General features: G+C 37.0%; 1 protein-coding gene across 4 annotated transcripts; it reads left to right on the top strand.

Annotated features, from left to right (window-relative positions):
* LOC109093413 (SLIT-ROBO Rho GTPase-activating protein 3-like) lies at positions 1–26,572 on the top strand. Of its 4 annotated transcripts, none has more exons than XM_042712960.1 (24): positions 1–84; positions 7,507–7,657; positions 7,937–8,108; positions 8,405–8,567; positions 8,711–8,773; positions 10,053–10,226; positions 10,359–10,487; positions 11,170–11,391; positions 12,221–12,322; positions 12,425–12,610; positions 13,348–13,432; positions 13,704–13,731; positions 14,128–14,224; positions 18,435–18,495; positions 18,635–18,712; positions 19,173–19,301; positions 19,674–19,779; positions 19,886–20,116; positions 21,054–21,109; positions 21,326–21,497; positions 22,649–22,744; positions 22,841–23,020; positions 23,767–23,848; positions 25,127–26,572. In XM_042712960.1, exons 2-24 carry the CDS (start codon positions 7,591–7,593, stop codon positions 25,331–25,333), a joined length of 2,886 nt encoding a protein of 961 aa, XP_042568894.1. In that variant the 5' UTR covers positions 1–84; positions 7,507–7,590; the 3' UTR covers positions 25,334–26,572. The 4 variants fall into 4 exon arrangements, with proteins under 4 accessions (XP_042568894.1, XP_042568896.1, XP_042568895.1 ...); XM_042712962.1 differs by lacking the exon at positions 14,128–14,224 and adding an exon at positions 18,185–18,212 and having other exon boundaries at positions 7,104–7,657; XM_042712961.1 differs by having other exon boundaries at positions 7,104–7,657; positions 21,371–21,497.
* Positions 26,573–27,718: the final 1,146 nt, after the last annotated feature.

Here is a 27,718-nt window from a genome sequence, read left to right as displayed (position 1 = left end):
GGTTGAATTGAATCTGTGTGACTCAAACACACTGTTCTCTGTGTCCAGCGAGAGGGAAAGAGAGACAGAACCTATTAGAATGAGGTAAGACTTGGTTTTCTTTATTATTTATGACTAGATATTCACTGTGCAGTCTTCTCAGCATGACCGGTTGCATGTTTATGTGTTCTCACTCCACCTCCTCCTCATACACGCAGTGGAGGCTCACTGACATGTTTGTGTGCGTATGACAGCGAGCATTTCTTAGATGCATGTATTGTCCTTTCAATAGGATGAGTGTGCGCGCATGTTTTTGGCAGATGCGTCCATATGCGTTCTTTTGCATATGACTGATTGTGCGCATGAATACCACAAAGCGAGAGAAAGCAGCTAACTGACGGGCTGCTTCCTCTTTCTGTGTGTCTTAGCATTGATTGTTCTCGGGCTGGCTTCATTCTTCCACCTCATCACCTCCCCTACCTCTGTGGTGTTGTCATTTGGCGGAGGGTTTCCCTCTCTGTCTCTCTCTCTTCCTCTTGACACAATCTCCCTTTCATTTTCACACTTCTAATCACCCTTAAAGGAACAGTATAGGTTGAAATGAAAATGTTGTCCTTGTTTACTCTTCCTCATGTCCCTCCAAACCTGTATGAGTTGTCTGTCTTCTGTCTAACATAAAAGGAGGTGTTTTGTAGAGTGTTCACGCTGCTCCTTTCCATACAGTGAAAGTGAATGGTTGTCGAGTAAGAGAGAAAAGTATCAGAAAAGTAGTCAATTTGCACAATATTCCTAGTCATCTGAAGTCATACTATAACTATGTGAGGAATAAACCTGCATTTATTTTGATCTTTGGAAAAAATCTCTACCTCTCAAATCTCTTTAATTGGATTTAAATATTCAAATAGGAAATACATAATCAAAAGATACATGTTCAGTTAATAAATATTTAGTTTTACATATTTACATTTATTGTCACAAGTGGTTCTAAGACATTTTAGATCAAAATGCATTTTGTATCACTGACGTTAAACCTACATGAACATGAATGAGATTTAATAGGAAAAATTGACCCAAAAATGAAAATTTATTTTCTGTGTGAATTTTTTGTAGATGTTTTGATCATTGTCAGTTGTCGATACAACAAAAGTCAATGGAGTCCAACTTATGTGTAAATTGAAAGTAGTTTGGGTGGATTGAGTTGTTGGGCATTTTTTTGGATATTTTATTTTTTGTTTTTTTTTATAAATATTTTTTTTTGTGTTTTACAGAAGATGGGTTAATGATAACAGAAGTTTAATTAATTAATTAATTTTCATTTTAAGAGTTAAATAATTGCTTACATTTCAGTCTGCTGCTCACAAAAAAAGGAATGTATGGCTTAGAAGACTTGAAATGATGGTCATATGGACCACTTGCGGTGCCATTTTTGCAGCTTGACAGTCTCTAGTCATCATTCACTTTCATTTTTATGGAAAAGAGAAGTGTCCTCACTCTGCTAAACTTCTCCATTTGTGTTCCAATAAATAAAATAATCATACAGGTTCAAAACAACATGTGTATGAGTAAACAATAAGGGGGAAGTCGTGGCCTAATGGTTAGAGAGTTTGACTCCTAACCCTAAGGTTGTGGGTTTGAGTCTCGGGCTGGCAATACCACGACTGAGGCACCCTTGAGCAAGGCACCGAACCCCCAACTGCTCCCCGGGCACCGCATCATAAATGGCTGCCCTGCTTTGGATGGGTTAAATGCAGAGCACGTTTCATTCTGAGTATGGGTCACCATATTTGGCTGTATGTCACGTCACTCACTCACTCACTCACTTATAACAGAATTGTCATTTTTGGGTGAACTAACCCTTGAAAAAGCAGATTATGGAGCAGCCGGGATAGATGTTCTCTTTATTGAAGGGTAGATGTATGAGTCAGAGGGAAAACCTGGCAGATAAGCAGGGATGAAACGCAGGAGAGGAGAGATGTGCTCCCGATACCCACTGAGCATGTCACAATGTCAGACTTCAGGGGAAGTGCAAGAAAGACTACATTGACTCAAGCTGCTTAATATGGGATTAGAGTGTGTGTGTGTGTGTGTGTGTGTGTGTGAGAGAGAGAGAGAGAGAGAGAGAGAGAGTGTGTGTCTTTGTGTGTTTTCATATACACAAGCAGAAAAGGCGCGACAGTGCAGGAAAGGGAATCGTGAATATCAGATGAGCAGTCTCATCTCAGCATGACCTCTACTCAGCTCCTATTTACTGCTCCGAGCTGTCCCTCAAAGCTCTTGCTATCTCTTAAAGATGTTACTGCTCAGAAGTTGCTCTTTCCTAGCTTATGTGAGTTAAGGAAAATCTCAGTAATGTTAGTAAAGACATTTTAGAATGATTTCTGAAGGATCATGTGACACTGAAGACTGGAGTAATGGCTGCTGAAAATTCAGCTTTGCATCACAGGAATAAATTAAATTTCAAAATATAATCAAAAGAAATCAGTTATTTTCAATTGTAATAATATTTCACAATATTACTCAAATTAATGCAGCCATTAATCAAATAAATGCAGCCATTGTGAGCATAAGAGACTTACAGACCCTAACCATTTGAACGGTAGATCTCTTCTGAATCTCTGAGTGAGATTACTGTACCCATTCTTCTGGAGCAAAATCTGAGACACTGGAGACTTAATAACATTGCTGACTAGGAAAAACCATTGAGATGCTTCAAAGATCTCATTTGTGATATTTCATTCCTATTGTCAGCCATCAGAGCAAAGCATATCTTAATTGAGTTATTAGTTTCAGGCAATATTTGCTAATTGCTTTTGCAGAAATGCGTTTTTCCATAGTCCATAACGTGCATTTTCAGAATTATGCTCACTTTAGTGGCTCTTGGTGCAATTGTGATGTTATTTCATTATTTATTGTAGATAATGAACATTAGCTAGCAACAAGATTTGTGGACAGACACACATCTGAAGATGAAAATGAGATCAGGGGTGTGTGGAGTTACTGTTTCACGGATGTGGTATGCATTATCAGTGGTCACAACATGAGTTTCTGAACTGTTGTGTAGGTAGTGATGTTGTGGTTTACTGTTGTGTAATTTGACGAGTCAGTGTGTTTCCATTTTGAATGACATTTGATGTTATGTTGCACTTAATAGTGTGGCTTCAGTTTTGTATTTTTTGTCAGGAAAGAGTTTGTGGGTGCTGGTGGGAAATATTTGTTGTTTGTTTAAGCCGTTTTGCATATCCAGTAACGTTCAATAGTTTAGGAAATTTGTTTTCTTCTTTTGAAAGATATTAATACACTGTTTCATGCAGGGATGCATTAAATTGATCAAAAGCAACAGTAAAGACTTTTACATTGTATATTAACTAATTTTCATTTCAAATAAATGCTGTTTGAACTTTATATTCATCAAAGAATCTTGACAAATGTATAACAGTTTCCACAAAAAAATATTAAGCAGCACAACTGTTTTCAATATTGATAATAATAAATGTTGTTATAAGAACTTGCTGCTTTGGCAAGGGGCATGGCAGTACTTAAACACTGTGTAAACTGTTCGCCAATCACTGGGACAGCTAACCTATCACATCACATTTAGTTTTTCGGAAGGCGGGCCTTCATCAAACCCGGAACTAATCGAGCCGTTTGTGCAAGGCTGGGGAGAAAGGTATTGTAATAATGTAAATTATGTAAAAAAAAAATGCATTTTTCGAACCACCAAGCTTGAGAGCATGTTCTAGTACACCCCCAAAATATATTCAAGACATTGTAAAAGAGCATGATAGGACCCCTTTAAAGGTGCTGTATGTAAGTTTTTGACTCTACTAAAGCATAAAAATACCATAATATGTTTGCAGATATTTAAGAAACATGCTAAGTTAACATACTTGTTTATCTGAAAAACAATGCTGCAGTCAGTTATTCGTTCTTTGTTTTGAGAAACCCGCCCACTGCCAGTTCACCCAATTGTATTTCGGCACTCTGGGTTGCCAGTTGGTGGAAAACACAGCTTATTTCATTTCATTCATTGTCAAGTGCTCTCTTTCCTGTTGGTGTTGTCAATCTGGCAACCTGCGTGTGCGTCAAGTCTGAGGAGGAGGGGCCGGGTGAAAAAACCCTCTCCAATATTTTGAATGTGGTCTGCAATACCTAGTTCAGCCACTCAGAGCCAATCCTACATACAGCAGCTTTAAATAATCTTTTCAACCCCAAACATTTGAACACTAGTGTATGTGCACTTTCACAGCTTATGTGCTTTGGTATTTCACCCCCAAAATTTTGTTGTCATTCTGTCTCACTGCCGTGTTGTTTCAAAGCCATTTGACTTCCTTTTCTCCATGGAATATAAGAAGAGGTATTAGACAGAATGTTCAAGTTGCAATTTTCCATGCAGTCAAAGTAGAGGTTAAGCTCCAAAAAAGACCAACTCATATTTTATGAGGAAAGTCTTTTGAAACCATACTATAGCTTTGTGGGAAGATCAGACTGAAATTTAAGTGATTATTAACTGAAAATGGTGCATATTTGACAGCCATGGTTATATTTATGAAAAAGCGCTGCTCAGATGTTCAGCATATTATTGTCTGTTGTGTTCCACTGAAGAAAGATGGTCATATGAGTTTGGAATGACATGAGGGTGATTAAATGAACTTGAAATTTCATAGTGGGGTTAGCTATAGCTACCCTTAAATAAACATTTTGTGATGCATCACGTTCAGCCTTTAATATCTGTGCCTTTGTCTGTGTGGCGGGAGCATCACTCCATGGCAATGAGAGAACGCAGCAGAGGTGGCTGTAAGTGTGTGTGTGTGTGTGTGTGTGTGTGTGTGAGGGTCCCTGTGGTCCTCTGCTCTGAGAGATAAGACCAGAGCTCAGCTCCTTCTCAGCCTCCACTGGGAGCGTAAAACAGGATTGATCCCATGGATCTCCAATTCCCCTCAGTTTCTTTAACTCCATACAGCAGACAGATCAAGTTTAAATAGGCACATTCACTCAGTCAGGACACCAGAGTCGTTTCGCGCAGGCATTTCACTACTGGATCAATATATGTGCTTTGGTTGCTTATGTGTAGCCAACAGTATACTGTATATATACATATATTTAAAAACAGGATTCACCACCACCATTATGCTGAATTGTGATTGCTAAGTCGATTATGCAATTAGATGAGTGGACAGTCTGGACACCATGTGGGGTTTTATTTATAGAAATGCAGCCTTGCATTTTTTTTTACATTTGAAATAGACCACAGTTAAAATGTTTTAATCTTTTCTATAAAATAAGAAACTAATGCCAAGAGTATATATCAAAAACGCACTGACATTCAGCAGTGCTGGCATACACTAATGCAATAGAATTCAACCCCATTGTGCACAAATCCGATTCAACTTTGTGAATCAATAATAGCATTATCATAATGAAGTCTCTGCTGAGTTCTGATTGGCTGGTTCAGGCTTTTGACCTCTAAACAGTGAGATGGAGGAAGTTAAGAGCAGACTGCCACGACCGCTCAATGGCTAAGAGTGCATGATGTGCCTTTTGCATGGAATCATTTGAAAAGAAAATGTGTTGCTAAACTATTAGTATTATGGGTATAGTGCAATAATTGTTTGTTTATTTGTTGCTATTGTTACATGAAAAGTTTTGTGCTCATGTGACAGGGTTGAAAAAATCTGGTTTTACAAAGAAACTGCCAGTAACACATTACATTTTCAAGTAGAAAGACTGAAATTATATTTTCTTGTAAAATGTACCCCAGTAATCTGTTTTATTTACAACTATAATTGTATATTTTTACAGTGTTTAATTTCTCATTTATATATAGCATCCAAAGGCCTAAAACAATGTTTCCCAAACTGGGATTCATGAGCTAACCACAGGGGGTTTGCGAGTTGATCAAAATCGAATAATTTAGTAAATCTTAAAAATGTACAATTTAAAATAAATAAAATTATTTTAAAATAATAACAATCAAAATAATGTATTTTATTTGTATACTTGTTTACTTGCATGAGTAAAGCCAAACCTCTTACAAAAGTTTGGGAATCCCTGACCTAAAACATAAATGCATGCCGTCGCCAACATATTTAAGTGCATACATGAGACAAATTACTATGATAAGAAACCTCTATATTTGTTTGTAAATGTATGCGCATTAGTTCTTAATGTGCAGAACATTTCTGTGTGTGTTTCTCAGGTGACTCACCATACATGTGTGCTACCCTAAATTCTTAATGCACAGTGCTAGAGCAACACTCTCTGGTCTGACTATGAGTGTGTGTTTGTGCCGAAAGCCATGATGACTCAGGTCCCTCCACCCTCTCACAAGACCAACGGCCATCACTGGCACAACTCACAGAAACTCTAGCGCAGTTCAGCCTAACGTCCTACAACAAACAATCAGTCACACAGGCAGAGTCAGAGCTTCTAAAAATTCCTCCCTTCCCTGTCTGATGTCTTTAAGGCCTTTAACTTGAGTTATTAGCTTAGCTTTAGAGCAGTGGTTCTCAGCTGGTGGGTTGCGACCAAAAATTGGGTCACAGGTTTGTCTGATTGGATTGCAGGCAGCGTTGAAGATGCTAAATGCAAATAATAAAATGCAGATATGTAATTGTTCATAGTTAGGATAGCAATATAAACAGACTTCCTTAAAAGGAAAAACTAAACCATTCCTGTAATGTTTGTTGTTGATATCAAAGATTGTGTGTCCAATTAGACTCAATGTTTGATGCAAGTTCATCTGTCACTTGGTGGAAGCAGCCAAACCATAAAGTAAACCTTGTCGAGAACTTGATAGGTTTGTTTTTAGAGGTAGAATAAAGTGTGGATACTTCATTTAGGATTGACAGGGTGTCTTAATGTGAGAATCTTTCTGAATTACACAGCATAGAAGACAAACAGGATGTGGGCAGGTGTACTCTGTTTGCTTAACCGTTTTTGTCTTCTGGAAGTGCCAGTGACACGTCATTCTGAAGTAACATTTTTTGTATCTCTCTTCCTCTCCTGTCACTTTTAACTTGTATTTACTTCCATATAGCATTTCTGGTTTGTTTCTGTCTTGTACTTTGTCTTTGTCAGTCGCCACACCAAACTTTTCTTCCTGTGTCTCTCTCTGTCTTTTCCAGGCAAGGGCAATCACGTTTAACCACAGTCTCAGGAAAAAAGAAAACTAGAAAACTATCAGGCCCCTGCAACGTTCTCAGCTATGAAAACGAACCTTTAAATGCACAAGCTCAGTGCTGAGAGAGAATTGCTTGGATTGGAACTCCCTCCGTGTTCACAAACACTCACGCACACACACACAAACACACACACACACGTGAACACAGAGACTTCCCTGTTCCGTTTCTGCTAAGGGCACAGATTGAAAGACTGAAAAGGCTTTAATAGCCCAGTATGAACTCCGCATCGAATGTGGCATGCCTTTCTGCACTATAATGGAAATATAACTCATTGTGCAAAATAAAAACACCAATTCGTTGAAACTGGAATTAGTGTAGTTTTTTTTTTTTTTTTTTTTTTGTGAAGAGGAACGAAGCCTGTGCATGATCATCTCAGACTGTGAGTCACTGTGAACAAGTCAACAGGAGCGCTACACCAACGACGGAGAACATGACATCGCATGGAAAACTTAGAAAGGAAAAGGGGAGCCTGGCGGAGTATGAGACACAAATCAAAGGTAAAAACGTGATCTAATGCTGTCTCTTTCACTTGGCTAGATAGTACAGACTAATGTACTTCTCTACATGTAATGTTTGTTCTGTGTGTGAGATGTAGGCCTGCACTGTGTGATGTATTTAAAGGCAATATTAGGGATGCTGTCTTCCCTCATCCAATCAGCTCTCAGCCCCAGGCCAGGGACACTAGTGCAGGGGGATACAAAGTCATCAGTTCATGCCGCTTTTTGTGCTGAAACCCATCGATATGTGATCTCTTTCCCTTCTGTCTTTTTGCTCAGAGGTGCGGGGTCAGCTCTCAGAGCAGCTTAAAATCCTAGACGCGCAAGTGGAGGTTAAGACACAGCAGCTGCAGGATCTTAGCGAGTACCTGCGCAGACGGGGGGAGATTGAGGCAGAGTATGCCCGCTCTCTGGAGAAACTCAGCGAGAGGTTCACAGTGAAGACCAAGAGGTACTTATCCTGCTTTTAGCACTGATGAAGTCAAACTGAGATGTGGCCTAGTGATGTATATCTACTTATCGTTGTTAGTTATCGTTAGTCCAGTTAGTGTTTTTTTTTTTTTTTTACAGTTAATTGCAAGCACATTCAGATCTGCCTCCCAGTCAATCAACAACTGATAGATAGATAGATAGATAGATAGATAGATAGATAGATAGTTTCACTCAGAATTATCACAATATAGAAGAAAAGATCTGTCACTATTTCTGTTACATTGAAACCTTTCATTCACTCCTGTCTCTCTTTAGGAAGGAGCAGTTGGAGCTATCGGTGGCTCAGTGCTGGTCTGTTCTGCTGACCCAGACCAGGCAGGAGAGCCGAGATCACAGTTCACTGAGTGAGCTTTGCTGCAACACACTCACGCAGCGGCTCTCACACTGCATAGAGGACACACACCGCCTGGCAAAACGGGTACAGAAATCTCTCTCTTCCACTCCATTACCAGATCTGACATCTAAATCCCCCTTCTTCTCTTCCTCTCTTATTAACCGGCATAATAACCGCACAAAAAACACAGCCAGACCATCTTCCTTATTTCTTATTCTCTGTTTCAGAGCAAGGAGGTGGGACTCCAGATGCAGGATGAGCTCTTGAAAGTCACCACAGAACTGCAGACGGTAGGTTGGAGGCCGTTTAGGTGTGAGCATGCTAAATTTACATGAATTACACCATCTCGCTGTGGCCAGAGACTGCATGATTAAACTTAACTAAATACCATTTGATGCACATATTTACTCATGCATTCATGATTGAATATGTCTGCATGTCTTTCTATAGACCCTTAAGTTTCAGTGCATTTTGGTCCATCCTGTAGCACAAAAAGCCCACACGCCCCCCTGCTTTCCAGAGATCATTTCTAGCTGTGCTCGGGTCAGAGCTGCAAGATCAAGCCCACTGACCCCGGCTGACAGCAGCTGTGTGCTCTCTACCCTCCAGTAGACAAACAGCTTGCCTACCGCAAGTGTCTTGGCTAAAGGCTCGCTGTTTTTTTTATGTTTGCATGCATGTTCTTTTTGCAGTCTTACAAGGTAATTAATGTCGCTGAAAATTAATACGCAAAGCTTGATCATAAAAAATAAAAATAGAGCTTGAAATTGAGTATGTCACAATATAAATATCGTTTTATTCATAAATAAACCAATAAAATGACAATTACTGGCATTAAACTGTTAAACAATAATGGAAAAAAAAAGTATATATATATATATATATATATATATATATATATATATATATATATATATATATATATATATATATATATATATATATATATAATATTATATTATATTATTATACTATTTTAAATCATTTTATTTGTAAATAGGCTTAAAATATCTACAGCTTATTGTGTTAAAAGCAATTTTAAAAAGATATGGAGTGAAAATAAACTTATTTATAATAATGCTTATATATAATAATAATAATAATAATAATAATAGTAATTTAAAATAATATAAACACTAATATTTATTAGTAATACTAGTAGTAGTATAGTTTTTATATTTTGTTTTATTTGTAAATATAAAAATAAGCTTAAAATATCTGGTGTATTATGTTAAAAACAATTAAAAAAAGACATGCCCATGGAGTAAAAATAAACTTATTTATAAGAATATTAATTATATAAAATAATTATGCATAGTTAAAAATATATCTATTATTATTATTAGTTTTTTAATCCTGTTTTATTCACAAATCTAACAATAAGCCAAACATTATCTGTCTCATTATGTTACAATAAATGTAAAAAACAAAAGTATTTGCCCATGGAGTAAAAATAAAGTTTACCATATTTTAAGGGTGTTTAGATAATACTGGAAAATTATTAGTGAATATGAATTAGGACAGTTACTTTTTGCTGTGCGTGTTGTAAAAGTGTTTAATTTCTGACAGGATTTGAAAACTTACCATCAGTACCACGTTGACTGTCTGGCTGCTGAAGGTAAGCTCAAAGAGGCCACACGACTGGAGGAGAAACAGACGGGCAAGTCATCTGATCTCGGGATCAGCCAATCAGGAGGGCAGAGGCGCAGTTCTGTGAAAAAAATAGAGAGACTGATGGAGAAGGTAAAAATGGTGGTTTGTAAGAATTAAAGATAGTGACATCCGGAGCTTTGCTCTGTGAAGATGGCACAGGAAGAGCAGTATCTCACATTATCTCTAACCCTCGGTTTTGACTGTACGTGTGTTTCATCACAGAGACAAGGGAAAGTACAGGAAACTCAGCTGAAGTGCACTAAAGCTCGCAACGACTACTTGCTCAACTTGGCAGCAGCTAATGTCTCCATGAATAAGTACTATCTGCAGGACATTTGCACTCTGATTGATGTGAGTCTAAAACACTGCTGTCCCATTACCATCTGTCTAGACACTCTTTATTTGATGACATTAGGTTTTAGTTCCCTTTTCATTTAGAAAAATGAGAATTGACCCCTGATCAAAATATAGCACAGTGCATTTTATCTAACGTTGGCATAATTTACTGTTGGCAGAATGTGTCCATTGAGAGAGCTCTAGAGAAAACCATCTACACTACCATTGATTTATGTTTCTCATAGTCTTAAACAACTTTTGATCTAAAGATTTATACTTACAGTAAATGTTTTAAATTACATTTAAAGACAAATAAATAGTGCCTATGTTCACAAAACTATTTTTAATGAATGAGTAGGAGCATAAACGTGCATGACACATGTCTAGCATACATATAAACCCCCTTAGTACTGTTTAAAAGAATCCCAGGAGACACCTCATGAAGTCACTAGATAATTTCCACACTTGTGTTATTCCATAGTTTCAATGACTTCACTATCGTTCTACTTTTTGACTGGTACTGTACATCTTTTGTGGCATTGATATCTTCAGCTCTCAAGTCAGATCTCAAAAGTGTCTGATGCTTTGTTATTCCCACTGCCTGAGGCACATCGTAGAGCAGTCATGTTTGCTCAAACAATGACTGTATTTTTCTCTTTTTGTCTTTGTCTCGCCGTCTGGTTGATGTCGAATGCAGTGCACAGATCTTGGGTACCACCTGTCTGTGTCTCGGGTTATACGCGGTTACCTCTCCAACAGAAACCGAACTGTCCAGAATATGAAAAATGGCCTTCAGCAGCTAGACTCAGCGGTGACTGGACTCAACCAGGGCCAGGATAGAGATGCTCTGCTCCAGGCCCACAACACGGCATTCTGTCTGCCCTTACGCTTTCAGTACCAGCCCCATGAAGGAGACCAGGTAATGCATGAGAATGACCATCTGCATTTAGTAGGGCTTTCAGTAGCTCTTGAATTAACGAAATCCTTGAAATATTTTAGTGTTATAATTTGTATAATCATAATTATATATATATAAATATATATATTGCAAACTATAACTTTTGTAATGTTTTAATGCAATACAAGTAATATTTTATATACACTACCATTTAAAAGTTTAATGACAGTAAATACTTTTAATCAAAAATCCTGAAAAAATGTCTCACAGTTTCCACAAAAATATTGAGCAGCACAATTGTTTTCAGTGCTGATAATAATAAGAAATGTTCCTTCAGCAGTAAATCAGCATAGAATCATTACAAGGATTTCTGAAGGATCATGTGACACTGAAGACTGGAGTAATGATGCTGAAAATTCAGCTTTACATCACAGAAATAAATGACATTTTAAAATATATTGAAATGGAAAACAATTATTTTAAATTGCAATAATATTTTTGCAATATTACTGTTTTTACTGTAACTTTTGAGTAGTGGTGTATTATAAATGAATATATTCTAAAATAAAAATCTATTACATCTATTGTTTATATACAATATAAATTATATTAATGTATAAAAGCCTAACTTAATGGCACAAGTAATTTTTTGTTTATTTTTTCACTGGTCTAGTACTTCATCCTGACTAATTTTTGTCACCTATGATAATTTTTTTGCTAACATAAATGGTTTGTTATTAAAGTGTTACTAAGTTACAAGTAGTATTCAGCTGGTCATGTGTTCATAATACAGTGGCCACCATGAGGGGCCATCGTTTTGTATAATAAAAATATCTGGTGTATGTGACAGGTGTGTGAGGTGAGCGCAGAAGGTCAGGTGAGGTTTGAGCTTGAGACCAGATTCCAGCAGCTTCAGTCCAGACTGGCATCTGTTACCTTGGAAACTGAGGAGGTAAAATCTGTGCCACACTCTTTATTTTTGCGCACTCCTTCAGAGATGCTCATAGCAGTACTGTGCGTTTCTCTGACTCTTATTTATGTGGAATTCCTTCAGATCAGTAAGACACTTAAGACAACACTCTCAAATCTTCTGGAGAGCATCTGTGATGATGACTGCAACCCCACCCCTGATGCCTCCACCACCCCATCAGTGGAGAGCACAGGTGATGCCACAGGAACCAAACCCACTCTTGCCAAACGCAGAGCCAATCAACAGGACACAGAGACCTTCTACTTCACAGTAAGATCCCCTCCTCCTGTCCCAGATTGATGTGCTTTATGACCAAAAATAAGTGGACACCCCCTACTATTCATTAAAGACGCATTATATTGATCAAAAGTCACAGTAAAGACAAGAAAGATTTCTATTTCACATAAATTGTTCTTTTGAACTTTCTTTTCTATTCATCAAATTTATTATGGTTTCCACAGAAATATTAAGCAGCATAACTGTTTTCAACATTAATAATAAGAAATGTTTCTGAGAAGCAAATCAGCATATTAGAATGATTTCTGAAGGATCATGTGACACTGAAGACTGAAGTAATGATGCTGAAAATTCAGATTAGCACCACAGGAGTTAATTATAATTTAACATATATTTAAATAGACAACAGGTATTTTAAATTGTAATAATATTTCACAATTTTTACTGTATTAATTCATATAAAGAAAGGGTCAAAGTACGCACATCCAAAAATGTCTCGGCCAGGTGCAAGATCGAAAGGTACATCAAATAAAATAGTTAAAAGATCTGCACACTGTATTAATTAATCAAATAAGTTAATTAATTAATTATATAAATGCAACCTTGGCGGGCATATAGAAGACTTCTTTCGAAAACATTAAAAAACTCAAACATTTGAACAGTAGTTATACTTTTGGCCATATTATTTCCATGCAAACCTTAAAGCAGATGACTGATGACTAACAATACATAGGCATTCATGTATTTTATTTCTTTTTTTCTTTTTTCAGAAAGTGAAGGAGCATATAAGTGGCAGCTCTCTGATCTCAAAACTCCAAGCCAAGCATGACCTACTTAAAGAGGCCATACAGAAAGGTAACTAACCACAACTAACCAGCTCTTTAAATAAGAATAAAAAGAAAGAAGGTAAATAAGAAATGAAAAAGAAAAAAAGTTTGTCACTGTGACCTAATAAAATATAGGGTAGGATGGTGTAAGATGTCTTATCACAATAGAAGTTGCAACACTAAAGTAGCAACAGTGACTTTAGTAACTATAGAATTTTGGTGGAAACTATGTGATGGTGTAACTGTCAACTGTAATTTTTTTTTTTTATCCTTATGTTCCCTCTCTGTCTGTTTTGCAGCTGAGGCCATTGATAGCGATCCCTCCAGGTACGTCTCCCATCCCATCTGTCTCTCTGTGACTATGTGCTGTTCACACAGTCATGTGCTGAAAACATTGGCCGCAATCCAGCAAACATCTGCTCTTGTTTCCTGGCCGGCGGTCTTTGCGTGTTCAGCAGAAATGAAGACGGCTCCTTTGAGAAATTTAATGATTTAAGCGTCTCCAGTGATCGAATGAATCATAGTCAGTTTCATAATGAGGCTAAAACATCTCATTGTGGGATAAATAGAGTGTGTATTGACCCAAAACTTAGTGCATGCTCTACAGTACATTTCTGTTGTGTTGTTGTCTGTTCTGTGTGAATTACTGTTATGTTAGCATGTTTGCATGAGTACACTGATGCCATAGTGTCACAGTGGAGTGCCGGTGTATATATTTCCCAGAACGCAACCTGGTAGGTCAGTGCGTGTGCGGAAAGCCAGGCCCTGCTCCCAGTACCACCACAAACTCTTCTCTGGAGATATGCTCTCCTTCATTCAGGTATAACCCTGCAGCTGACAGCCCTCTGATCTGTTACAGATAGAGTTCTGTAATGTTCTTGCTGTGTTCCTATAACTTCATTCCCTCCGTGGCTTCCTTAACACTGGTGCCTTGCTCGCATTGTGTTTCTGCTCATGTGTGTTGCATTTGTACACTTCTGGTATGGCTTTAAGCATCGCAACCCCTTCGTCGTATTATGGCTTGTGATACAATAACACATCAGGTTTATTAATGTGGCCTGTTAATGATTATTTGTGAATTGTGACCTTTTGGTTTGACCAGTCGGGCTGTAGATCTACAAGGTGAATGTTAGATAATAAGAATAACATATTTGGAAATAATGTGATCACTTCATGCTCCCCCAGTAAGATTAGAGACATTGGCACGGTTTGCATGATTGTATTAACAAATCTTATTTGAAATGGCATGCCGCGTTATTTCCATATAGTGACATGGCTGCTTATTAAATCGGGTGAGCCAGACGCGTTCACAGTTTCCTCTCCTGGCATCTGTGCAGCCTAATAATCCATGTGTTAGCCAACAAAAATGTGTGTTCACCTGTGTGTGTTAGTGGAGGCATGCATATTTTTGTGCATGTTCATGCTCATAAAATCCACTGCGCTGTTCTCTGAATACTGCAGTCATCTTTCAGTGCTTATCCAAGCCTCTTCCTCAGTGAAATGCTTGGTGATGCTTGTATTTATTGCCTCTTCCATGTTATGCTTTACTTTCAATGAGAAGCTGCATTTTTTTCAAAGGCTATAACAAAAAAAATAAAAAATCCAGCCTTTCCTTGAAAGCAAAGCCAAAAGAGTCCGACAGTGACTGTCCAGTTTTTCAACCCTACTTGGTTTCTCCATTAATTATATTTATATTATAAATAATAATTATAATATAAAATTATTACATATAAAATATATATGTACGTGTACTTATTTTATTAATTTTTTTTTTTATTTATTTATGTATGTTTATTTATATATATCTTGTTGTTGTTGTTTTGTTGATTTTTTTTTAATTTATTTATTTATTGATTATTATTTAATGATCATGGGAGGGGGTTGTTGTTCTTGAGCTATTTTTTGTCACAATTTCTACTTCTGTATGATTGGAGGAGCTCCCTGTGTTTATGGGTACTAATAGTTCTTCCCTGGGAAATTTATCTGTTAAACATATTTGCTCTTAAAGGGGACATCGGATGCAAAATTCACTTTTACACAGTGTTTGAACTTAAATGTTTGTAGGCAGTGTGTGTACACAACCACCCTATAATGATACAAATCCAAGCCATTCACAGATTCTTGGCAAAAGTGACGTCACTTTGCACAGGCCCCTCCCACGACTGTTGACGGACACTGGCGTTTTAGCATAGACCCGCCCTGAGTGAGCTGTAAACAGTCCATCATTGTTTCGACGCCACATCAGATGTAGAACAAGAATGGCTCCTAAGCGGTTGATGTGTTTTGTTGTTAGATGTAAGAATGAACGTAGCAGTCGTCATTCACTCCTGACATCTGAGCCGCAAAAGACGCAGTGGATTACTTTTGTTTTTGATGGGAATGTGTCCCCTGATCTACCGAAATGCATTTATATCTGCGCAAATCATTTTACTCCAGACTGCTTTTTGAATGAGGGACAAGTCAAGGCAGGTTGTGCTAAAAAGTTAGAACTCAAGTATGGATCAGTACCCACTGTTTGTGATCCAGCTGTACCTCCGGAAGTAAGTCCCACACTTTAGATTTCTTATGATTATTTGCAAATCACCTCTTCCACTGAAGAGAGGGGCGGGTTGAGTGGAGCTCATTAGCATTTAAAGATACATGCACCGAAACAGGTTGCTGTGAACAAAGCTGTTTTTGACAAGGTAAAAAGGGTGTTGTTTTACACGACCACTGAGGAATTTTAATCAAAGTATGTTGCAGACATTTCATGAAGACCCTAAAGAATCATACCAACTTCTGTAAAATGGGTATCCGATGTCCGCTTTGAAAAATGAATTTAAAACTACACTTGTGGCTTTGACTAACTCTCATTTGCCCTGCTTATAAAGTGTTGTACAAACTAAGAATAAGACTCCGAGCAGTTTCAGGATGTGGCCCTCTGATAGCGCTGGGGAACTCCAGACTTCACACTTTCAGTTTTTTGAGCGTATACCCTAGCTTTTAATGCATAGAGGTCTTAGCAGCTTGTGCATTGTACCCACTAAATTCTGCACCATCTAAGAGGTGTCACTTTTGCTGTCTTGCTTATCTACACTTGATGTTCTTGGCCCATTAGCGTGTCTTTAGAAGACCACCAACACCAGTCCACCCTGCTGAAAAGACCAGCTTAGACCAGCATGCATTCGGGTAGCTGACAAAAAATTTGCATAAACCATTTTTAACAAGAAACTTTTAAGTTAACTATTAATGTAAAAAATAATAATAAAAAAAGTGACAAACACTACCAGTCAAGTTTGGAATAATTAGGATTTTTTGTGTTTTTGGAAAAAGTCTCTTCTGCTTACCAAGCAGTAAAAACAGTAATATTGTTTCAAAATAACTTTTTTCTGTTTTCAAAATGTACAAACCAAGCGGCAACCTCCCGCTCTCTCTCTTGAAGCCAACAAGGAAGTGACTTAAAGTGTAATTCGTCAACTAGCCGCTAGACAATGCAACAATTTCTGACCAATAGTGTACATTTTAGACATATTTAGGTAATTTTTTTGCCATTTTAAAGCAACATTTTGTCTTTTTGTAGTTCGCTGAATTAGACCTGCAGTGTGATGAGTGAATTTTATAAACATATTAAAAATTAATATGAGACCATCAAACTGCACAATATAAAAAAGCATTTAAAAAAACTATACAGCATGTCACACTCAAGACACTGTTGTCATTGCATGAACTTTGATGTCAACTTTCTGTTTCAAAGATAGTCAAGGATGATTAATGTTGGTCTGAGGATAGCAAACATAGAAGATCAAATTGGTCAACCAGCATGGTCATTCTGGTGAAGCTGGTCAGCGGTGGTAATCTTGCTGGTTAAGCTATTTAAGAAGCCTACTGAGGATGCCAGCATCAACCAGACAGCATATGCTGGTGAGCAGTCATGCTAGTGGTTTCAGCAGGGTGCTCTCTATTCTTTGAGATTCCCACCATGTGTCTCTCTGTCCCTCTCTATTCCTGGGAGCTCAGGCCTGTAGAGCACTGCTCTGCCATCTGGCTCCCTGCGCCATGAGAAACGACTTCCCTCTCTCATCCACTCACTTCCATTCTCTCACACTTTTATTCTATTGTGGTGGAGTATCTAACAGTGTCTGCTACATCCTGCATTAGCAATGGCTGGTGTATCTCTTCATTTTAAGTGGACAGTAAATCTATGAGATGTGCACTCTCCTTACACCACTAATAATTGGATAATGCAGTCAGGGCCACAGAACTGCTTTGCCACCAACACTTTTTTTTTCCTCTATTGGTTGATTGATGGGTGCAGCCCAGTAAAATGGACATTTTTCTGGCTAAGTGGATTGAAATCGGATTTAGAAACATGGTTGGCATTGAGCTATGCTCACATGTTGTTTCTGACACGAAAAGATCCAATATTTCTTAACGACGATAGTTTTGTGCCCTATATTGACATATTTCCCATTGAAATAGGAAATAATAATACACAGACTAAAAGCCACAACTAATTTTGATTTAATGCAGTCTTTAAGCACATTATTCATATCTAGCCAGATCTAAATTAAAACAGAGCATCCCTGACATGTTGCTTTTCATCTAAACTCCTTGTTCTCTGCTTTTGTCTTTCTCCCTCACCCCGATTTCTCTCCCCTTTTTCTGACTGCTTTTGCGTTTGTTTGCTATTCTCTCCCTATTTTTCATGTTACACTCCTTCTGATCATGCCACACAATCTACTCCTCCTTTATACGTCCCTCCTGTCTCTTTCTTTCCTTGCTTGGCCGGCTGTGACTGTAGAAGGAGGAGGCGGATGTCGAGGACTCAGGTATAGCTGTTTCCTCTGTCATGCATGCATCTGTTTGTGTGGGTTAATGCATTTCTGTACTGTCTGCACTCTTTGACTCTCTCTTGGTGCACTATTTTTACTGTACTTCATATATATTTATTTGTTTGATTCCTTTTATTATTTCTATACAGCTATAGTTCTAACCAGATGTGCATAATTATTTGTTTTTTTCTCCGATTTCCTTCATTCTCTTTCTGTCAGAGCTCCGGGCAACAGATCCCTCTGGTGGTGGAGAGCTGCATTCGCTTCATCAACCTGCACGGTATTAAAATTGCACTCTGTTATTTTTCCTCAGTACGATGATGACTAGTCAAAAACAAAATTTACTGTATGCATCTTTAATGCAGGTAGGATGAATGTAATGGACTGAGTAGTTATGTGCATGTGATGTTTTTAAACAGGTCTGCATCATGAAGGCATTTTTAGAGTTCCAGGATCACAGACTGAAGTCAATCATATAAGGGATGCCTTTGAAAGAGGTACAGTTATGTCCAAATTGATGAATACACATGTATCATAAGAATGTAACAAGAAGTATAATGTACATTTGCAAATCAGCATATTAAAATGATTTCTGAAGGATCATATGACACTGAAGACTGGAGTAATGATGCTGAAAATTCAGCTTCGCCATCATAGGAATAAAGTATATTTTAAATATATTACAAAAGAAAACAGTTCATTTAAATTGTAATAATATTTCACAATATTACTGTTTTTACTGCATTTTTTTATAAATGCAGCCTTGGTTAGTATGAGACTTCTTTCAAAAATTTTCAAATATCTTACCAACCCAAAATTTAACATGGTTATTATTATAAAAAATAAAATAATATATAAACTTTATATACAAATATGCCTTTCTTTCAGTCTCTTGTCTGTTTTGTCTTCTCTCTGACTGTTCTTCTCTGTTTTGTTTTTTTGGGGGGGGTTTTGCAGGAGAGGACCCGCTCACTGACAGCGAGAGTGACATTGATTCAGTGGCAGGGGTTCTGAAGCTCTATTTCAGAGGTCTGGAGAAACCACTGTTCCCTGAGGAGAGCTTTAGCCAGCTCATGGAGTGTGTCCGTAAGATGCCTTTTAATCTGTTTTCTCTGCTTCTTTGTGATTGTGTGCACATTCAGTCACCCATAAAAGTATTTTGACATTTAATTTGCATTAGTTAACAACACATCAAGCCTAGTGGCATCTGCAAGCAAATAATGCTAGAGCATTTCTCAGAACAGTATGGCATTTACAACGAATTTTTGCCAGATGGTCACAAGCTAATACCCTTCAAATGAGTCAAGAATTTTTTTTAAAAAATATGATGACTACTTTTACTCAATAATGACTCACCATGTATATCACTTTAATATAGTTAATTTTAATAAATTTCCTGTTTTTGAAAGTCTTAATTCCAGTGTGTTGACTAAATTCTGTTAACTCTGTCTCTCTCAGAGATGGAAAACATGACAGAAAAAGTAGCGCAGATAAAGACAGTAGTCTCGTCCTTCCCCAGACCCGTCATCATAGTGATGCGGTATCTCTTCGCCTTCCTTCATCAGTAAGTCCTGCTCTTTTTTTTTTTTAAAAGCTCTCGTAATCATTCCAAACCTGATTATGGTGTGCAGTGAAACAGTCCGTAACCTGTTTTGTTTGTGTCTGTTCAGTGTCTCTCAGTACAGTGATGAGAACATGATGCAGCCGTATAACCTGGCAGTGTGCTTCGGCCCCAGTCTGCTCAGAGGGTCGGAGATGGATGGTGATGAAGTGACACTGGCACCTCAGATCAATGACCTTGTTAAGACCATGATCATCCATCATGAGAACATTGTCCCGGGGCCATCCGAACTCCCGGGCCCCATCTATGAGAAATGCATGACTCTAGAGCAGGAGTACTGGTGAGTCTTAAAGGCAGAGTTTAGCAAAAAATCACAATTCTGTCATCATTTCCTCACCCTCATGTTGTTTCAAACCACTTTGCTTTTATTTTTGGGTGTCCTGCAAAAAATCTTCATTTTTGAAAAATAGTTCACCCAAAAATGAAAACGAGCTGAAAACTTACTCACCTTCAGGCCATCAAAGAGTTAGTTTGTTTCTTCATCAGAACAGATTTGGAGAAATTTTGCATTACATCACTTACTCACCAATCAGTCCTCTGCAGTGAATGGGTGCCGTCGGCTTTGGCAGTCCAAACAGCTGATAGACAAATTACAATAATCCACACACCTCCAGTCCATATGAATTAACATCTTTTGAAGTGAAAAGCTGCGTGTTTGTAATTACTTTGCTTTTTTGTATTGTTTTTGTTATTAATGCGTTTTAATTATAAATAATAACGCTTCCTCCAGTGAAAAAGTCCATCCTCTGTTTGTCCTCTCACATCAAAATCAACCAATATATTTGTTTAGAACTGTTTTGGATGACTTTTTCACTGGAGAAAGCAATGTTATGAATAGAGGACTAGTATTTTAGCCAGAAGCAACAGTTTGAAGTTAAAAGCTCTTAATGATGGATTTGTTTCTTAAAAACATGCAGCTTTTCATTTCACAAGGCGTTAATTGATGTACTGGAGTGGTGTGAATTTTTTGTGATGTTTTTATCAGCTGTTTGGACTCTCATTCTGACGGCACCCATTCACTGCAGAAGATCCACTGGTTAGCAAGTAATGTAATGCTGAATTTCTCCAAATCTGTTTTGATGAACAAACTCATCTACATGAAGGTGAGTAAATTTTTCAGCGTTTTCTTTCCAGCAAACTATTCTTTCGATCAGTTCTTGGCAGAATTATTCTATTTGGTTTTTTCCTTTTATGTAAATCCAACCTCTTTTTTCCAGTGAACCCATCATGGAGGAGGGCGAGGGAGACGCTGAACATCCTCCCAGCGAAGATGGTAAGAAAACACAACACATACATCATGCCAATTCATTTTTTTAAACCTTTGAAGGTTTAATTAATTGCTTATCTAAATGTGTCCATGTGTGTTCCATGTTGGGTTTTTGTGTCCTGTTGTTGCATTGTGGCCATTCCATGTTGGATTTTGGCATATGTGGCATTTTTGTTGCCATGCTTTGTGTTGTGTGTTTGTATCTGTGCATTGTATGTGCAGAATGGGACGCTGTGGCCATGTTTGATTATGTTGCACGTTCTGCAGCCGAGCTGTCATTCAAGCAGGGTGACCACCTCCTACTACAAAGCAAGGTCTCTGCTGATTGGTGGAGAGGGGAAGCAGGAGGAGTGAAAGGCCTGATCCCCCATAAGTACATCAGTGTGGCAGAGGGGTGAGACCATAAACAAACTTCACCATAAACTTTAACTACATGAGGTTCCTACAACTTTTACATTGTTATTACTCTAATCCCAGTTAAAGTTTCAAAGCTTATTTCTTATTGGCTACACAGACCAGATCCTGACTTAATAATGCAGTGATTTAGAACACTCTACATAGTCAGTAAGTTGCAAAGCTTTGTCATCACAGGAAAAATTAATAAAATTAATTATTAATTTTAAAATAAAAAACGGTTATGTTATTAATATTACAAATTAACTGTATTTTTGATCAAATAAATCTTGGTGAGCATAAGAGACGTCTTTCAAAAACATTAAAAAATCTTACCAACCGTAAACTTTTTAACAGTAGTGTAAGTATAAAAATACATAGCACACACAAACACAGGGTAAAATAATCTATTAAACTGAATTATATTTATCAGTATTCTCAGTAATGAATCTTGCCTCTGTGGGCAACTCATTAGGTTTTGCAACAGAGCTAATGAGTATAATTTGCCAACCAAAACAGTTGTGATGATTAGTGCACTAATTCTGCTTTTATATTACCATGTTGAAACATGATTTATAAGACGCACAACAATTTATTTAGTTCTGTCATGAATAGACTTTTATATAGAATAGATGCTATATTTAATTTGACACAGACACAAACAAGACTGTCAGTGACAGAAATAAAGTCCATTCAATAGCTCATGCTGAAAATAAGGTCCAAGGTTACATGTAATGTTCTGGTAGCAGGAGAGTCGACATCCAGGTATGCAAACACAATGGGCCGCATTCATGAAACACATAAAAAAATATTTTTTATGTCCACTCTTACATACATTGTCATATTTAATTCACTGCAACCAATTATGTAAAAATGGATTCATTACTGATTTACACAGAAATTATGCTTGTGTTTAATGAATGAAACCCATTGAACAGACTGTAATTCCGTTCCTCACATTCCTGTTTTTAGTTGTGTCAAATCAAATATGGTGTCTTCACTAATTTAAGTCTAGAAATCTATTGCAAAGACATGTGACTAAGGAAACACATAATAGCTAAACATGTTGTTTTACTTTTTAGACAACATCTTGGTAGCCATGACCTTACCACTAGCTTTGGTGACCTCATCTCGTTGTCTTCTCATTCTCAGGGCAGAGCGTAAAGAACGAGGGAAGAAGGAGGACAGCAGAGGGGGCAGCACAGGAAACCTATCAGAGGAACAGCAGCTGTCTGAACATAGCACCCGGTACATTCACTCAGTCCGCTGATAATAATGCACCTTGCATGTTCATCACAGCCGCAGTGAGATCTTAACTGTACTGTGTCTGCTGTCATTTCCCAGTATGAGAGTGAACAGTGACAGCGCGTCTTTGCCCGGCCGGCAGAGGACAGGCAGCGGAGGCAGCAGTATAGGTGGAGGCAACAATGGGAGTGGAAGCCCCATACGGAAGATCCTGCAGGTGCCCGAGGGACGCTTCATCCTTCCTCCTCAGACAACTGCAGTTGCACGGCAATTCTCAGGGTAGGAGAACAGAAGTCGTTTTGATGGTACCTGCTGCTGAAAGTCATGTGTATGAGAAATGTGTATGAGTGTATTTCCACCATTACACCTCAATGAGCTTACAGAATTATTCTGGAGATGACAAAAACAGTGTTTAAGCAAAATCAAAAATTCATTTGTGTTTTTTTTTGTTTTTTAAGAAATGTATACTTTTATTTAGCAAGGATGCATTGATCAAAAGTGTCAGTAAAAGTTAAAGATGTCCATTTTAAAATAATGCTGTGCTTCATCAAATAATCCTGAATGATCTTAATTTTTTTAATCCTGAAAAATGTACCTGTAAAAGTACATGTTTTCAACATAAATAAGTCCTGAGAAATAAATTGGGATATTAAAATGATTTCTGAAGGATCATGTGACACTGAAGACTGGAGTAAAGATGCTGAAAATTCAGCTTTGGCATCACAGGAATAAACTATATTTTAAAATATATTTAAATAAAAAACAGTTATTTTAATTTATAATAATATTTGACACAATTTCTGTTTTTACTGTATTTTTAATCAAAAAGTAAAAAATATTCTGCACTCTAAAATATATTTATTATGTTTGAAGCAGGTTTCAGCTATCTGCCTCGTTCAGTGTAACAGTTCACTGTTTCAGGAATTTCTTTTTCTGAGTTACACTGAAGAAGGCAGATAGCTGAACATATAATAAAGTAAGTGCAGCCTTGTGGAGCATTAACTTCTGTCTTTCTTTCTCTTCAGTCATCAGGAGCGCAGACACACTTTAGACACTCTGAGGCCAATAGGAGTACCAGCAGACAGACAGACAGTACATATCGACAAGGTCTGATTCTTTTACTGATATTTCCACTGAAGGAATAGTTTGCTCAAATATTAATAAGGAGAATGAGGAGTCTTAAAGAACCCTTTCATATACAGTGAAAGCATACAAGTGAGCAAGGAAAATCAAGCTTGATAAATAACAAAAAGAACCATAGAATAACCATAAAGCCCCAGAAAAATAGGGCGTATGACTCATGGTCTATATTCATGTTATTTCACCATATGATAGCTTTATGAGATGAACAGAATTTAAATCATCATTCATTGTCATATGTGTATATATATATATGTAAAATTAAGCACATCAGTCTATTACAAGACACATAATTAATGGCATTCGGTATTATTGACATCAAATCTGAACTGGCCATCCCATATTTGAATACACACGAGGTATTCCACACTTATGGACAATATGGATATACACTAGGAAATTGCTAATACACACGAGGTATTCCACACTTATGGACATAAAATCTTGACAGTTATGGCAATTTCTACAATGAATCCTAAATAATTTTTTCCAGTCTTGGGAAAGTCATGGAAATAAATTGTTCTGCATGAAGGCTTAGAAAGCCGAATTATCCACTGAGCCATTTCTACACTAATAAGTAAAGTCATTTAAATAAGTCCTTGTCAACCAGGAGACAGGGACCCACTAGGGGGGCTCGGCACAATTCCATGGGGGCAGCATGATGGCTTAAAAAGATTTACAATAAGAGATCATGTGCATTTATATAAGCTAAAACTCTAGATATAAACTAAAATCATATTCTTTTATTTCATTTTGTATACCTCAACAACTGTCTTTTTTTTAAGAAGCAGGGTTCCCAAAGTCTTGGCAAATTCTGGGTAAAAATGTGATTTCTAGACCTGGAAAAATCATGGAAATTTAAAGTTTTAACTCTAAACTATTTCATCAGATAGAAATTGCTGAGAAATTGCTATTTGTTAAGAACAAATGATAATTAAAAAAAAAACCCTGTAAAAATCCCACATGAACTACTGTAAAATTCCGTTTTTGAAACATCTGGAATTACAGAATTGAATTATTATTATATAAATTATTTTAATATATTTCCACTGTGTAAATAAAAAACAAGCAGCTTTAGCATTATACTGTAGTAGAAGAACCAGAAATATCTTACCGACATGCCTACGTGGGGGGAATATTATCTAAATAAATTTAAGTTTAAATCCATAAATTTGCAGGGCTAGCACTCGTAAAACCCAAATGGATATCCTTATGTACTGATGAACGATTCTCTCTTTCTCACAGGAGGTCAGTCGCCAGATGAACTCAGTGTTTAAGGAGCTGTTGTCCCGTCAGCCTCCTCTGGAAGCCTCGGGTTCGAACCCTCCTCCTTCCTCTCCTCCCACATCTGTCCCTTCAGTACCCTCCGCTGCTGCTCGTCCTCCAGTGAAGAAGGGAGGCTTCGGCCTGCGTGGCAGAGGTCTCTTCAAAGCCCAAGACCAACAGGACTGAGGGAGAGGAAGGGATGATAGACGAGTGAATCTGAGTATGAGTGTTGGGGGAACGGCAAACTCATCACAGATATGAATATATTTTTCCAGACATACAAGATTTGGTTCTCTTTACGCCTTATTAACTAAAGTGTATTCTAAAAGATTTTAAGTTTACAGTGGCTAAATATGGTTTTGTTTTGCGTAGGACCTTCACTGATCCTATTATTGGTCGTATTTGTGTTTTAGCTTTGACAACTGTTAATCTGGTCCTCATTTAAGAATCTCCCTCTTCCTATCTAATCATTCATCGCAGTGATGTCCAATGTGTCTAGTGTTTTTGAATGTAGTGTAGACTGTGTTCATTTGGAGAAACATAAGTATCTGCTGATGATGTATTCATGGAGTACCAGAAAACAAGTGTTAAGTCTGTCAAAGCACATAGATTTGGACGGACAAGTGACCTGTGGGAATGACATCCATGACAGACAGAGTCCACATTGTTATTTTAGATAAATAAGTGTCACCCTGAATGTAGCAAGAGATTTATGAAGGCCAGCGTTACTCTCATATGTTTGCCAACCAAGAGTTCTGCTTCATTATTGGATAGATCATTTTTTAAATGCTTTTTTATTGCTTTTTGATAGTATGCATAGCTCAAATAGTTCAAGGTACGACATGATGAATATTAAAATGCTCCAGTTTTCCTTTGTTAGAAGACTCATTTAGGATTTATTATTTGCTATTTAAATTTTTTTTTGCATTCAGTTACATTACTTTTTTTACAATTATTTGCATTACAATGGATTATTCTTTAAAAAGCATTCTAACATAAAGGAACCAGCACACATGCATGCAAACACACTGACGCGGATAGTCTCATGTGGGAACAGGTGGAGCGCCAAAATTAAGCACAGCTCTGTAGCCGATTTTACCCCTACTGCTCCATATTCTCTCTGTCACATATGAAAACTGGAAAGACAACTGTGAAGACAAGTGCCACTCAGAGCAGCTCAGAAACTGTCCAACAGAGAACTGACTGGAGAAAAGATCAATCTGTGAAACAGCACATGTAGTCGCAGGAAGTACTATGGCACGCACTTCCTTTTAGCTGCACATTAGTGCCCCCGGTCACTGGTCTCCTTCGACTTCCACCCCGTCACCCATGCATTCCCTTTAGCAGTGTGTGTCTCTGGTAGATGATGTCACCGTTGATGTGTGGATTACAATATTATCAAAATAAATTATATTGATTCTAAAATACTGTCGGCTTGCCAGATGTTTCATCATACATAATAATTACTCTTGAAATGCTAGTTTCTTTATATTTTGCTGGTATAACCAGTGTTATTTTATTATTAGTCACATAGTATTATTGTATTTATTACTATTTTGAATTAGATTAAACTGTATGTATTTTCAGTTTTTGTTTTAATTTTAATTTAGTATTGTATGTTGTGCTTTTGTCATTTTTCTACATATATATTACTATTTAACTGTAATCCATTTTTATTTCAGAATTAATGTTTCAACTTTCATCAATTTAGATTTTTCAAGTTATAGTTTTACGTCTCATATTTTATTTTATTTTATTTCAGATTTATTTCATTTAATGAATCAATTTTAAATATTTTTATGTTTTTGTTAACATTAACAAACAGTTTCCTAAAAACTTTTAATTAGTAATTGGCTTAAATATACAGGGTTCCTACGCGGAAAAGTATGGAATTTGATTTTAGTAATTTCCAGGTCTGGGAAAGTATGGAAAAAAGAAAGCAGAGTATGGAAAAAAATAGCATTTCCAGACTTTTGCCCCTATTTAGTTTTATATAATAGAAAATTAAGAATTGGATGAAAATAAATTTATCGTACGAGAAGTGTGTTTTCATGGCAGCTGTTTAGTGATTTTTTTAGTGATTGTCAAACACTGAATGAATTCAAGGCGCACTTTTTCATTATGTAAAAATGCAGGTTATAAGTGTTTTGAGTTTCTTCTCACAATATTCTTAGCACCGTATTACAGAGCCTCTATAAAGATCTTTGCAAAAAATAAAAAATATACAGACTTTCGTGTGCGCATGAAACCATTAAACGTAGCATATAGGATAATACACACTAAGCCACTTATTGTGCCATCAGCCCATTTCACGATGTGTTTTTTTGTAAGTGATAAATATCCCTGAAAATTTTTTGCACTATTCATGAGTATTCCTAAACTGAATTTTTATTTATACATATATATATATATATATATATATTCAGTAATAATAATAATGAACTATTTGATGTAGAGTTGACTAGTTGATGATGTGAATTTTGTTCAAACTGATTTATGAAATGTCAGATTTTGACATCTACATTCATACAGTAGTGGGTTCATCTCATCACTTTTCTGTCAGACAAGTAA

Source organism: Cyprinus carpio, chromosome A23 (assembly GCF_018340385.1).
Source record: "Cyprinus carpio isolate SPL01 chromosome A23, ASM1834038v1, whole genome shotgun sequence".
NCBI lineage: Eukaryota > Metazoa > Chordata > Actinopteri > Cypriniformes > Cyprinidae > Cyprinus > Cyprinus carpio.
This window is presented reverse-complemented; position numbering and strand designations above follow the sequence as displayed.

What these genes read in the sequence shown, in the direction of transcription:
- LOC109093413 (XM_042712960.1), top strand. Translation starts at nt 7,591, where the DNA reads ATGACATCGCATGGAAAACTTAGAAAGGAAAAGGGGAGCCTGGCGGAG. An exon ending in TTACCTTGGAAACTGAGGAG is followed by an intron (nt 12,323 to 12,424) that starts GTAAAATCTGTG and finishes GAATTCCTTCAG; the next exon opens with ATCAGTAAGACACTTAAGAC. An exon ending in AAGGGATGCCTTTGAAAGAG is followed by an intron (nt 18,713 to 19,172) that starts GTACAGTTATGT and finishes GGGGTTTTGCAG; the next exon opens with GAGAGGACCCGCTCACTGAC.